The 14,715-nt window shown below is 35.2% G+C and overlaps 1 protein-coding gene across 4 annotated transcripts in view; it reads right to left on the bottom strand.

Moving 5' to 3' along the window:
- The window catches only part of ATRNL1 (attractin like 1), a 438,168-nt gene that overhangs the window by 307,096 nt on the left and 116,357 nt on the right, over nucleotides 1-14,715 (bottom strand). For all 4 annotated transcript variants that reach the window (XM_074545284.1, XM_074545285.1, XM_074545287.1 and 1 more), the window contains exons 18-19: nucleotides 14,127-14,345; nucleotides 9,510-9,647 (exon numbers count right to left, since the gene is read on the bottom strand). In XM_074545284.1, the coding sequence (XP_074401385.1) occupies nucleotides 9,510-9,647; nucleotides 14,127-14,345 (357 nt within the window). The remainder of the gene's footprint in view (nucleotides 1-9,509; nucleotides 9,648-14,126; nucleotides 14,346-14,715) is intronic.

Below are 14,715 nucleotides of genomic sequence, written 5' to 3'. Positions count from 1 at the left end.
GGAACAAAAGTGCAGTTGATAAAATTGGTTACTAGTGATTTAACTACACAATTACACTGTGATTGTTCAGGATGGACAATAAAACTTTCTTAGGCAAGAAAAAAAAGTCAGTGGTTCTCCCCCAACCAATCATTCCAACAGCAATCCTCAGGTGATGCTTGAACCAGTTTGCCAGGCTGACTGCTCCTAAAATCACATAATTCTGCTATGAGAACACACATCCTGGTTTAGGAAGTAAAGGCAGATTTGGAGAAACAAGAGGTAGGTTAAAACAGTTGTACTTGACAGAAAGTTTATAAAAGTCTTCTGTATGCAGTCAAGGAAAAACATCAAAAGTGTTAAACATGTTGAACAGGCATCCTGTCAAAACCTTCTGAAATCCCACAGTCACACAAATAATCTCTCTCTGGAGGTTCATCATGCTACACTTAACAGTTGTCTTCTTTTTTCCTCTCATAAAATTATGAGTATCTGAATGTCTATTGATACTTGACAATTGTACTTTCCCTGAAGTGTAACTCTGGGTCCTTCACTTAACATTATTCTAAGTAGGTTATGGAATATAAATGTATTTATAAAAGGTTTCCTAATTTTAGTTTGAGTTTTTTGTTTGAACTTACAATTAATTGTGCTAGAAATCATACTTTACAATATAGCTCTAATCTACAAAAAAAAAAAAAATTATCTGTGTACACAAAAATTAACAGCATATTGAGAAGTTTGCTTAGCACATTTTGCTTGGCAGTCAAAAAAAATGGAACAGTAATTTTTAAAGATGCCTTTTTCCAAGTTCCTCAACAAAGTTTTTCCAATGGCAATCCACTTCTGGTTTAGTAGCACAGGACTGATTTTGAATACATTCTGATTGAAGTGAACCTAATTTAAATTCATAACTAAGCCCAAAACCAGGCTTCACTCAGTGTTCAGACTATCTTGGATGCTGTTCAATAAAGAGCATTCATTAAAGGAAGGAAAATAAATTTTCAAATCACCTTTGGGGAAAAAGGTCTTTTTGAAAGAGTGTTTATTCTGACTGCTCAAAATTTCAAAAAGCAACATGAGGCTTTTCTTGAATAGATTATTGTACTAGAATCCCTTTTCTTTGTGTTTCATATGAACCAAGAAGCCCTTTTCCTTCTATTAAAACCAAATTCCAGCATTTTAGTTAATACTATTATAAGGTATTTCATTTTGCAAAACCAAGGGATTGGTGTCATCTCTATTCAATATTGAATGGTAAAAAACAAATTAGGGAAAACAAAACAAAATACCACTACTACTGCAAAATGGGATTTCTTGACAGTCCCTTCATTCATCAAAGCCTTCTGCTATTTTGTTTGTACAGCATGAACAAAATCATGTTATCTGCTGGAACTTAGCATGTGAGATTTTCTTTGTCTGAATAATCTTAAATTATAGCTTCTTATCACAGAGTTTTGCTGTGAACTTGTGACACACTGTTTATTATAAACCAAGGTACAAGCAAACAGGTTTTTTACATTTAGCTCCGAAATTATAGTACCTGAAGACAGTACAGAGCACACCATACTCTTTCTTCCACCCACTTCCAACATTTACCTGTTTTTACATAAAATGTCTTTATTCACATAGGCTCCTGTGGTCTTGTGTCATAAGCATTCAATCCACTGAAAATCCTTTTTTTCTGTGACTAAACTTGAAGTGCTTGGACTAAAAGATACTTGTGATTTTTTAATTTCATACTTAGTCACTGTGAAAAGAGGGCTTCTAGAATACAATATTTAACCTAATACAAAGTTTCCTGTAAATTTCAGACAGCTAAAGATGGAATGCCAAATGTGTGATCTTGCACCAGTGAAGTACACAATTATAACTCCCTACATGCTAGACATTAAAACAGCTAAGCAGAAAAACTATATCAAACCTCTGTATCCCAAGCTGCCATTTCATACTCTAAGAGAGTCAAAACTCCCATTTGGACATTTGTTCTACTTTAGGAAGATGCAGAAAGTAAATGCTTTTGCTGACATTTATACTGCTAATTGAGAATATTTATGCTTCCTACATTTCTGGTTTTTCCAGTAGATGTCAGTTAAAAGCTCTTTGCTCTCATTGTTAGTGCTACCTTCATCAGGACTCATAGCCCTAGAATACAAGATTTTGGACCAGAAACCTTTTTGAAACAGAACTGTGTGTTGTAGAAGGAAAAAAGTCCAAGTTTACAGCTGTCTCTTGATGAAGTTTTAAATGCAAGACTCTCTCTGCTTTTTGGACTCCAAAAAGTTACTTCTCAGGCCAACAGTACCTGTCCAACTTTTCCTGTTGAAATAGCATCATCCATCAGTTCCTGAAGCTGTTAGTCTCCAGGTGTTTTAAGACCAAAACTCATAGAAAAATGGCAGCATATTTGATATTTGCTAAACAAAACTATTCTTAAGGAAACAATTAATTCCATATTTAGGTTTACTGTCTTAAATAAAGTCATACAAATTTATATTCAGATGCTTTATATTTGATGCTTCTCTACCTGCCCTATGCAATCCCCAACTGCAGGTAATTCTAAAGCTACATAGCAGCAGTGTTAAAGTGAAAAATTAAAACTGCTGCTTTCTGTTCACTCATTGCTTAAATAACTTTTTGAAACCTTGAAAAATAAGTCTAAATGTAAATTAGCAGGTACCTTTCTATCAACTACATACACCATTATTTTTTTTAAAAAAAAGAAGTAAATAAAAAACTGTTTTCCTTGTCATGTTATCAACTTTTTCCTTTATGAAAGACAGGTTGCTTTTGGAAGTGTATGAAATTATGTAATCTGCTGTCCATCAAATTTCATATACAAATGCTGTGTACATATTCATGTATACATTGTAACTACATTCTAAGAAAATGGCTGGGGAGCAAACAAAGACATTCTGCTTATGTCATCCTGGGCTCTATGGGCCAATTTTCCTGGGATCTATTTTCAATTACTTTTCCTCGGCACATTTCTCATATTTTTCCATAGACAGCCTAATTCAAAATGATTCTTTTGTGGCTAAAAAATCAGAATGGATATTACTTTAAAGTAAGCGCATTAGAGTGGGTATTGGTGTAGGCATCCCATCTAAGGAACCCCACAATTACTTTAAGTTAATCAAACGGGATTCTTTTTTTAGATATCTGACACACTGATTGCCCTCTGTGCTCTACAGGAAGAGAGCTCTGTCTGTTCTTGAGGGTGCCCATGGCAGCTTTTAACAGTCTTTCTTTTGGAGAAGAAAGGAAGGAAATCAGAATCAGCTCCTCCACAGAGGGGCATGATGAAAACACATTATGAAAGTTGCCACTGTTGAATAGATAAAAGTTATAGAAATAGTGCCAGAGAAAACAATTTGTAAAGTCACCCATTAGGCATCTTTAAAAGTAAGCTAGAATCCAAAATGCAAGGAGAACATTGTCAATCTGCTGCCAGGATGAGTTTAACATCTTTCTCATGTCTCTCTTTCACAGACACTTGAAGTAATGGCTTGTGGCACCCTTGGCCTCTTCTCTCAAAACCCCACATCTCAGATGTCAGTAACTCAGCAGAATAATCACATTTTCTGAAGAACAAGATTTGAACACCATGGAAGAGCATTCTTCAGATATAACTTCACTGACAACACATCACTAATAAGTTTTAGTTTTTATTCTTTTAACCAACACAAATAATCACAAATATGTATCCATACACCTAATCTATTGCTGGGTTAAATTGTACCAAAATCCTTCAACCTAAGGTACTTTTAAAGTAATTCTGACAACTTGGTCTTTTATTGATACCTGTCTGATTTACTTTTTTTAATGCCTTGAGGCATTTCCTGTAGTTAAATGCCAGTTGGGTGGCTCATGTCTAGATGTCAAAGTTTATGTGGAATGCTTTCAAGCAGCAGCATGTGTAAATAAATGTATGCACATAGGTGTACAAATACAGATGATGTACACATGGTGTATATTTGCTAAAAACATACTGACTTTTGATAATGGTTTGAAGACCTCATAAAAAATCAAATGTTTCCAGTAAAAGGTTAACTCTACCTTTCCAAACAGAATGAATACAAACCAAACATGGAGGGAACCTGCTGCCTTGGTATTGCAAGTGTCCAATGTGTGATAACAGAGAAAGGAAAAGATCTATAAAGGCAACAGAAATGTTGCAGAGTTGCTTAAAAAATGTCACTCCAACAGGCTGTGGTTGGAAGCTTTTACAGGATGGCCATCAGAGTCTCAGGTGCCTTTAAGGGCTGCTTAGAGAACAACCAGAGCAAGTTAAGACACAATGCTCCTGCTGGGCTGGGACTCACAGTCTCCTTCTGCTGCAAAAGCAACAATGGCAGCACAATTCTGGGAAAACTGAATGCTGCTTGGAGTGTTATCCCATTATTAAAGAAAATGACAATACAGCAAAATGCTTACATTATCTCATTATTATTAAATATATTATACATTCATGGCGTGTGTCATTAGTTACTGTAAAGAATTTTTTCCTGGCATCTCATAAATAGTAGGGATATTTTTTTAAAATACCATGCATAAAGAAAATGTCAAGGTGATAAGCAGCTAGAGCAATTTTTTTAACACTGACAACTAAGTAGTGATTAATAAATTTGAAAATAATACTAAAAATCATCACTAAGATGAAACAAAAATTGTTCCAAGAAATCTCCTATAGTGGGGGTTATTTTTGGCACATAAAGTACCAAAAAAAGTGCAGTCTGCAGTACACATACAACTCTATTTTTTTCTAGAATTTCTATTTAAAAACTGCATATTTCCAAGAAATGCAGCAGGTAACAGAGCAAGACCCTGAAGAAAACAGGAGAAACCATCAAGACAGCAAGCCAGGACCTGTTCCCACCTACAGTCAAAGATGTTTTATTTCCAAAAGCCAATAATATTCAAGAATGAATTTTCTGTCAACTGAATTTCAGTATTCATACCTTCAAAATCATCCCTCAAATGGGACTAGAGCAAAATCTAGAAAAAAATCTAAGTGATTTAGGATATCTGCTTTCAAGCTCTTCAGCACCTCAGTCTGAAGGGCTGCCCAGGTGTCCCAGGAACAGACAAGGCTGAGCTGTGAATTTCTCATCTAATCTTTACCACAACACAGAATGTGCCTTATGCTGTTCAAGACAGGGTTTGAATGCTTCAGTATTTCTGGCACATGCTGACAAGCACTGAAATGAGCACTCCAAGGACTGCCCATGGATTTGCTTGCCCTGGAAGCCCAAACCTGTCCCTTCCCAGAACACTCTATTCCCTCACGCTCACAAATCACCTCTGCCTTCCTGCTTATTTTCTTGCACATTGAGATAACTCTAAAAAAGGATGCTGTTACTTGACCTGGTAACTTGGGTGGTACCCTCTCTTCATGCTTTCTTTGCTAGACAGGGAGTTTAGACAACAAACCTTAAGCATATGCACAGGGTCTGGACTTATTAATTTGTGCACTAACATTTGTTTCCAAAAAGGAAGGCAAATCTTATTGTACAACTCAAAATATTTCATAGTTTAAGGTAAGAAATCAATTTCATTTTCTATTGTGGCTATCTATTTGACACCACAAACTCCCTGAAACCATTTTAATTAGTACAAGAACAGATAACTACAGATTACAGTCACAGAACTTCCCTTATCATAAAAGACCCCTGCAATTTATTACTGATTTTTGTACAGAATGCAGCAATGAATCAAATATAAAATAATTCAAACTATATATTTGTACAATGAAATGTCAGAAAGAACTGAAAGAGCACATATATCTTCACTGCAAGCCACATCTTAGGACAACTGAATATAAAGCTCATTTTTACACCAAGAATACAAATTCTAATTCTCATTCTCTGTATTGAAAAGAGACTTCAAGTGACAGAATTTAAATGAGTAATTGGTATTAGGTATGGTTATTTCAAAAAAAAGAACAGTAATGATTTCTTAAAAATATGACTATTGCCAAACTACTTCCCATCAGCAGCCACAATACCACATTTCTGACACAAATAAACCAGTTTTAGCTACAGGGGAAACCTGCATAGGATGGAAAGCTTTTTAACTTCACAGTAACTAAAATGCTACAGATGCAAAAATAACTAGTATATAACATACTAATATCTTAGTAACATTAAGGACCCAAAATATGGTAAATATCCATAGCCATGTGGCTATACACAGCTCATTTTCCTATATAATCAGAACACTTTATCTTCACCCAATACCTCCCCGCTTTCTAGATCTCAGACTCCAAGACACTGCAGAATATAAGGGCTGGAGAAAAATGTGTGGAATCAGCTAGTTCCCTACCCGTTTCCAAAGCTTGAGATGTTTGAAAATTTAAAAGGGATAGTGCAAGTGGTAATGCAGATTTCATAGCATATTTAGGTAATCTTTCACAGTTTAACCAGCAGAACTTTTTCCTTGTATTCCACCTTAATCTTTCTTGTTGCAACCTAATCCCATTACTTCCTCCTCAACCAAAATGGGGATGTGGGGGAAGGCTCTTTATCATGTCCCTCTCTTTTCAGTTTCCCTTCATGCATCTGAAGCCTGCTATTATGCCTCCATCTTTTCTTTGTCCTTCTGCAAGGTTTGTCACATTTACTAAGCCTGCATCATATCAGAATGCAAAGCAAGTCCTTAGATCTGTTTTAAAGCTATTGAAATGTCAGCAATTATAGTGAGTGAAAATCTCAAGAAGTCTTTTTTTTTTACCCATTCTTTAATCACAACTATTCAAAACCTTTTGGAATCTGAATTATATCTTTTTCTATAACAACTGTTACTCATTCCATAGTAATTTAACACCATAACACTATGCAATAAATGATAAATGTATCAGTTATCTGATGACAGTTGTAAAGCCACCATTAGTACCAGAATAGAAAAAAATAATTCTATTTTAACAGAATTTGCCATCCTTGGACAAAGGTCAGAACAGAATTGATCACTCACAGGTGGACAGTCATTTCTTTTAGAGCTTTCTGAATTACCTCCTTGGAGTGTAAACAGAAAGGATTTAGGAAAATATTGGCATAGTTAAGGAAAAAAGAGAAAAGTTTTCCAAGGACTTCAAGGTTTGCTATGCATGTTCTCCTTCCTGAGGGCTAATGGAACCTATATAAAAAGGAAGGTTTTCTTGCAAATCATTTTAGCCTGTATCACCAACAGCCAAACTAAGAGCTCAGATTTTACCTCTAAGTACATATACCATGACAGCATGAAATTAATGTGTGCACTGAATACATAAGTACTTTCATCAGAACACCAGGAAAAAAGTTATTTTATGTCATGAGTGTGCTAGGGAAATGACCTGCACATTTTGTCCCAGAGCACATGACTCCACCTCTGCACTGCAGAGATCAAGAACATCCTCTGTCCCCAGCTTTGACTGCTCCTCTCCAATTCAAAGCCAGCTATGCCCTTGTAACTACAGCAACTTGATCCATGAAGAATATTAGAGAATTACAGATGTACTTTCAGAGGTATAGTCATCATCTTGTCATGCCTCTAAAAAGTTTTCAACCTGCATCCTCAAAGTAATTACTCAGGAGCTCCAAGGGAAAAACACACCATGTGCTCAGAGAGCCACAGAACCAAAGGTTGTCTTGGTGGAAAATCAAAGCTGGCGGGGTCCAGCCAGAAACTCAGCTGGCAGCAGCAAACTGACACAGGATGCAACTCTAAAGATGACTGGTTTGGGTGGTTTTTTACTTCCATGTGATTCTTTTGTCCTTTGATTGGCTTTTTCATATAATTTCCTGCCTTATTTTCTCCTTATTTCAGTCACACTTAAGCTCAGCTTCTAACTGGGTTGCCCTTTTTTCAACTCGTATTTTTCTCCACATATTGCCATTTTAATTATGGTTTTAATTTCCAGCCAACTTTAATTTTTTTTCTGCATTACCAATAGCATTAGCAGAATGAAGGAGAAAAAATATAGAACCATTACTTACTTTCTTTATGCTTACACTATGGCTGATCCCAGCTATGGTTCCAAGATTCTCTTAATTCCCAGTAACATTGATTTGACTTATCTATGGATCACTGGTATTTTTTCCAGCAGAAATCCCTGGCTGACAATTTGGGCACTTCTATCACAGTACTCATGATACTGTAGAAAATCTAACAGGTCACAATTACTACATCCTTCAAAATGTCCTAAGGATGTAAACATTTATTATGCACTCTATACTAAAAATACAACATAGCATAGCAGATAAAGCATTGAAATAATTATCACTTTTATTTTTTAAAGCATTCTCTAGTCAAAATAGCTCCTGTTAAAATCATGTCTACCAATAAAAATATGCATTTTTACAGACTAGGTTCGAAAAAACAAGTTGTAAAATTTGTAATTTTACTGGTCTTATAAATTGATTTCGGCCATTATTGCACCATGCATATTTCACTAAAGGTGATGGAATGCTTATTTGGCTGATAGCTAATGTATCCCTGAAGAATAAAAGCTGTATGAATACATCATTTTGCCATAAAGGTGATACAGACAGCAAAAGAACATTTTGTCAACTTCAGGAGAAAAACTGAACTATTAAGAATTATTTAAAGCATCATAAAGCCTCAGCAAAATGTTCAATTGTCAATAAAGGTAGACATTAATCTTTCTATCCCCTTGAACACAATTTTTACATATCGTGCTTGAGTGTACCAGATGTGAATCTTTATGCATTGCCTACTGCACTTAGAGTGCTGAGGAACCAACAAACTCTTTAAATGAAGAAATACTCTTTGAGAAGCAAAGGTCTGCTCAAAGAAACATCAGTAATGGAGAATAAAAAGTCATGGGGCAAAACCTTCCAGCACCCTCCTAGATTCAAAGCCAACCTTATTGAGGTTCCATATTGAATATATTCCTCCTTCCACCATTCAGTTTTAAGGGAAGGAGTTCCTGTAGCCCTACAGCAATATACAAAAACCACCTGGAGTACTGGACTTCATTCTCTCCTTCACTTCAAGGAGAATCCTCCACTGCAGCAGTTTAAAAACTAAACTTTGAATAGGTCTGGGTGCCTTACCATCCTCAGCACACCAGGACTTTTTGTTTCATCTATACATGAGAAAGACCTGTTAGTCTTATAAATGCATAATTCCTCCACTAGCATCACATATTTATACAAATCAGTGTTACCAGAGATTCTGGCAGATACTGAAGTTTATTTATAAGTAACTTCTCACTGCCTCAAACATGATTGTTCACGTGGAATTTAATGAAATATCTCTGAAATAATTTGAGGTGTTGCTCCAACAAGGAAGTTTCTTCCTCCTCTTGAGAGAGCAACAATTGCAAAATAATGACTCTGAATGAGTTTCTCTTTAAATATATTAATCTAATTTTCAATCATTAGTTTAGCTGATCAGCTCATCTGCACTATAAAATCAACTTTTAACCTTTAAAGAAAAGTTAATTTCACATTACATTAAAGACATTAAATTCACATTACATAAAATGTCATTTTGCTATTTTTCTTTTTCCTTCCAGTAGAAGAACTTACCTGTACACTGCCCTCCATTTGTGGGATCCCCATAATATCCTGGCATGCAGGTCTCACACTGTTTTCCTGTTGTTAGGTTTCTACACTGATCACAGACATTGCTGTTGATGCAGGTGCTGTGGCCATTACACTGGCAAGCTGGAATACAACATTTTTAAAGATTCATTAGTAAATTTCTCTTTGGAACAAAATCATCTCTATGTGATTATGAAATTGTAGTACAATGTGATTCTGAGGAGTTTAGTCCTGACTAATAACCAGCATAAATATATTTGCACCTTGACACAGAACCTCTTCAAAACAGCATTGCACTACAAGATGGATTCACAAAAAAACTGACTGTGACATGCGAGTTTTAAGGGGGGGAAGTGGGTTATGAGAAAGGGGGTTTTTTTTACTATTGGAATGATTTAATTAGTCCTTACAGCTTTAAAATGCTGTCCAGGCATTTCAGAAATCTTTGAAGAGGTAATAAGTCACTAACTGAGACTCCATGAAAACCCCAATACCTACAAATGTGAATCATTTGAAAACCTACTGTGATGGAGAACATGAACTCACATATCTAGTGGGCAGAAGGCATTCTCAAAATAAATTAACTAAATATTATCTTATTTTAATTTTCCTGACCCTCATTAGCTTTGGCATACAAAGCAATTTTAAGGACACCAGGACCACATGAAACAGTTTCAGTTGCTCTTCACTACAGTCAATTTTGGTGAAAGTGAAAAAATCTGGATTCCTGTTGACATAATTTTTGCACACCTGGCCTTGAAAGCATAAAATTGCTTTTTGTCAAATAACACCACTATAAACCACTGATCTTGCAGCAGAACTCCACTCCAGAGCTTCACATTTTGGGGAAACTCAAAGTACTGATCACTCCTGCAGCAAAATCACAATGTGAATCCTGCCAGCATCATTGATCCTCCTGCCAGGTTTTGAAGGATGACCTCTCTATAGAGTGGAGCTTCAGAGCTCATGGTGTCCAGCAGATTAGTAATCTGTCAATTACAGCAGCTTGTCAAATGTCAAACCATGTCAGACTTGTCAATTCCTCCGTGCCAAAGTGGGTGGGAGACATGGAAGAGGACAGCTATCACAGTAAGATTGTATTTTTTTTAAAATTTGGATTTTTTAATTTAAATGTCACAGTGATTGGTGTCTTGGCTAGGGGAAAAAAGGGATTCTCACTGCATGATTTAAAAGTTTTTAGAGCTGTTTTATAATTTAGCAACTTCATATATTTATAGCCATTGCCAGACTTGGCTCATAAACCATTAAAACCTCCCGAGTTGACAATCTCTTCTTTCTTCTGTAACTACGCCTAGACAATCTTCCAAACAAGTATTAAACATTTCTGTAACATTAGGTTTTCTCACTATCTGGGCTTAATCTCTAGAAATCACAAGCCTTATTCTTCCCAAGAATACTTGATTTTTAGACACCTTTGTGGTGTCTCCCTCATTTTCGGTTTGTTGCCATTCTCAGGAAAATCTACACAAAAGTACCATGAGCTGCAGCTCTATTTTGGGGTCTGTTACATGTTTTACACATTAAATTACTTAAAGCAAATGTAAAGAAAATACAGCCCAATAAGCAAAAATTAAAAACAGAGAGTACATTAAAGAGGTATTCTATTAAAGTAAGATTACCTAATTAAAACTATATCATAGTGTAGGAAAAATGATTAATATTAATATTCTCTAACTAGTTGGCCATTGACTTATAAATTTTCTATTCTTGCTAATGCTTAGCTTTGTATTTCTTAATTTTTGTGCTATACAGGGTGTTGAAAGTAACCTTAACTGTAAAGTTCAGATTTTTCCACGTCATATTATTATCTGGTCATACATGACAGCTCTGAATTCTCACATTTTGTTGAGTCAAAGTAAATGGAAGAGATTTTACAACAAATTCAAAAAAATATATATAGACAATAAGAAGGCAATCCACAACCGATATGACACACCATGGAAAAATTACATTATATATTTGCTGGTTTCCCTAAAAATATGCATCTCATTGGAAAAAGTCAGAAGTGCAAGTTCAATAAATTTCAAAGTTGGTTCAGTGCAATCAAACTGGAGACATCAGTATTAAATAATTTTAAAAGTCATTACATTAACGAGACACAGTAATGAGTAATTAGGTAAAAATTAGGAGTTAAATTTGTAAAAGTTCTTTTTTCCTTAAGTCCTTTTAATGTACATCACTGGCAGCAACAAAGTCATTTTCTTCACACACAAAAATGTGCTTCAGCTGAATCCTCAGTTAGGCTGCCCTGGAGAGAAGCAATTTTATGTCTAATTTGCCTTGGACCTCTGTGTTGAAATAGCTGATGAAGCTGACAATTGTTGGTAATTATATTTTTAAGAAAAAAGTTGAAACCAGGAAAAATTATGAAAAGAGTGTCTTCATTGCAATCTGGATCTAGTGTAAAGATACTTCATCTAGTTCTAAACAAACTAGTTAGAATCTGCTCACATTGCTTTTCAGAGGAGAAATTTAGACTTTAAAGAAAAACCTGGGCTTGCATTTTACCTAAACCTTTCTTCTCACAAGGTGAATGTCAAAGCTATTTTTCTTTGCTTTTTATATATATGTTATTTGCAACTTTATTTATAACAACAGTTCAGTTAAACTAAGAATCCAATGAAAATAAAACTGTATTCCTATCATAAGAAATACTAAGACAACTTATGTTGATTAAGACAAGCCTGTTGATTTCAAAGTGACCAGTCACAAAAATAAACATTTTCTATATTGCCTGATGAATAGTAATCTTGAAGTTTTGAGCAAACAGAAAATGAAAAGGAATTTAAAATTTTTATCAGCAGCATAATTGCCCAGAGGCACTATAAGGAGGATGGATATGGACTACAAGGAAAAAAGGGTTCATGCCTGAATGACCATGAATGATTCAGACAACTATTCATCAATGTGGCAGAAAAATCTCCAAACTGAATGGTATAAACTATCTATTTATCTTTTCATCCTAACTGCAAACTGTTCAGTAGGCTTACACAGACTTAGTCTAATTCTATCTTGTTTCAAGTACATCAAATGATTGTTGTGCTAAGAACAACTGTCTTAGTATAATCCACTACAGAAAATATTTATGAAAATGAAAACAAAAATCTTAGGAACCAAACCTCCAGCCTAAACAGATGAAAAACGAAATTTCACAGCAATTGAAGTTTTAATGCTATGACTTCTGTTCTATTTGTCCCTTAAACTCATAAAGCTAGGGAATGTAAAGTGAAGTTGAACTTTTGTAATTTCTTGATAAGAACACAGAATGAACACAGAATTTTATCCATCAAGAATAAATATTAAACACAGCTGTTTAGACTAGCACTATATTTACCTATTACAATTTCACTAGTGGCAGAAATCATGCATTGCACTGAAGGGTTAACAATCCTTCAATATCAATATATAGACTAAGTAATGAAACTTCTATACAACAACAGAATGTCATTCTACTGTTTCCAGAAATGTACTATAAGCCTCTTTGTTCAGGAAGTAACATTAGGAGGTGTGGAAGGTTTCTTTGGTTTTAACTGAAAATATGCAACAGTGTTCATTGGGGTTTATATTTCATTTCATTTCATTTTTCTTAGACTTCAAAAAACCCTCACTCTATATATATGCATACACAACAGAGAATAAACTGAGGAAAAAAGCAGACAAGAAGGCAAACACAGCTGTATGTACCCATAAAAGTATTGATTCTACAGAAGCTCCAGCTTCCAAAATTATCAGCAATAGAACATTTCCTGAAAAAATAACTGTAGAGCAGTTACACTATTTATTCTTAAAAAAAAAAGAAAAAATAAAAAAGAAAAAAAATTGCTACAAATCTTTCAAGCTGTCTTTTAAACTGTATTATTTGTTGTAAATGACTTCTGGAGGGTTGTCAAGGTCCCTAGTGTGTTTTTCATTTGCCTGCAGTCCTCCACAGCTGCTTCCACACTCTGCTGTCAGGGTTGGAGGATTTCCACGCAGGAGGCTGCACCAGCACAGCTCTCACTGTCACAGCACATGATATCTTCCTTACTTTTCCAATGAACTCAAAAATTAATACTGTAAATCAGACTGGTGTGGCTTAAATTGAGACTTCAGAGATTCTCTTTAAGGCCACACATGCACAAATTCTATTCTATTCACTCTGAGTGTCTAAAAGGTCAGCTGGAAGCACAGCTCAGGTTTTGGCAGCTCCCCATTCTGACAGTCAGCAAGACTTGGCAAGAGCAGGAGGGAATTGTGTGTCCATCAGTCTTCTCCTTGGGATAATATCTCTCCAGTTCCACTCCTTGATGGATACAGAAGCAGAAGAAAGCAAGAGCTGAAGAAAATTCACATGTTTTCATTTCTAAATGTGGAGGGATAGGGTGGGTGAAAATTAATGGTAATTTTGGCTAAACTTCTTGCACTGCATTTCACAAGTCAACCTATACTTGTGTTCAGTAGAAAAACAAACTATTTAGGAAATATTTTGTTAAAAAAGAGTTTTCCATGAAAGTGCTATTTGCATTAATTAGAATAACCACACTATTTCGGTGTGCTTAAACTCTTATTTCCAATGTAAGAGAAAATGGAAGCAAACCTTACCTGGACACTGGATAAAAGACCACTCATAATTTTTTTCTTTTGGGCAAAGAGTAGCATCAAGCACCATTTCATTGGAGTGGACACTGACAGGTTTCATTGGGCCTCTGGAGGAGCCTTCCAAGCACTGTCCTTTGCCAGTGTTGCTGGGATCATTGCACCATCCACAGCCTGGCTGCTCCAAACACTGTCCACAGGTCCTCAGCCCAGAGCAGTTTTGAGCTTTAATACATGGAATACAATATTAATGCATTATTTTTTTCAACAAGATGCTTGGATTTTACAACAGAAAATGGAGAATTAACTTTTCCTTGCGCAAATTAAAAAAAAATCAGTAATACTAGTAAGAATATCTCAGTTTTCATTAAAAGTTGTGCAACCTTAAAGATCACACAGCAAGTGTTTGTTATACCACAATGTAACAATAAATACTTCAAATCAACAAAGAAAATGAAGCAGAACAAGAATATTGCACATCTTCATTAGACAGAGAAGAAAATATTTTCCTTCCTTATTATTAGTATATAATACATTTATTACTAATTTTACTGAGATAAACAGCCCTTCCAACAGGAAAACTAGAGTTCAATAC

The sequence above is a fragment of the Zonotrichia albicollis genome, chromosome 7 (genome assembly GCF_047830755.1).
Source record: "Zonotrichia albicollis isolate bZonAlb1 chromosome 7, bZonAlb1.hap1, whole genome shotgun sequence".
NCBI lineage: Eukaryota > Metazoa > Chordata > Aves > Passeriformes > Passerellidae > Zonotrichia > Zonotrichia albicollis.
This window is presented reverse-complemented; position numbering and strand designations above follow the sequence as displayed.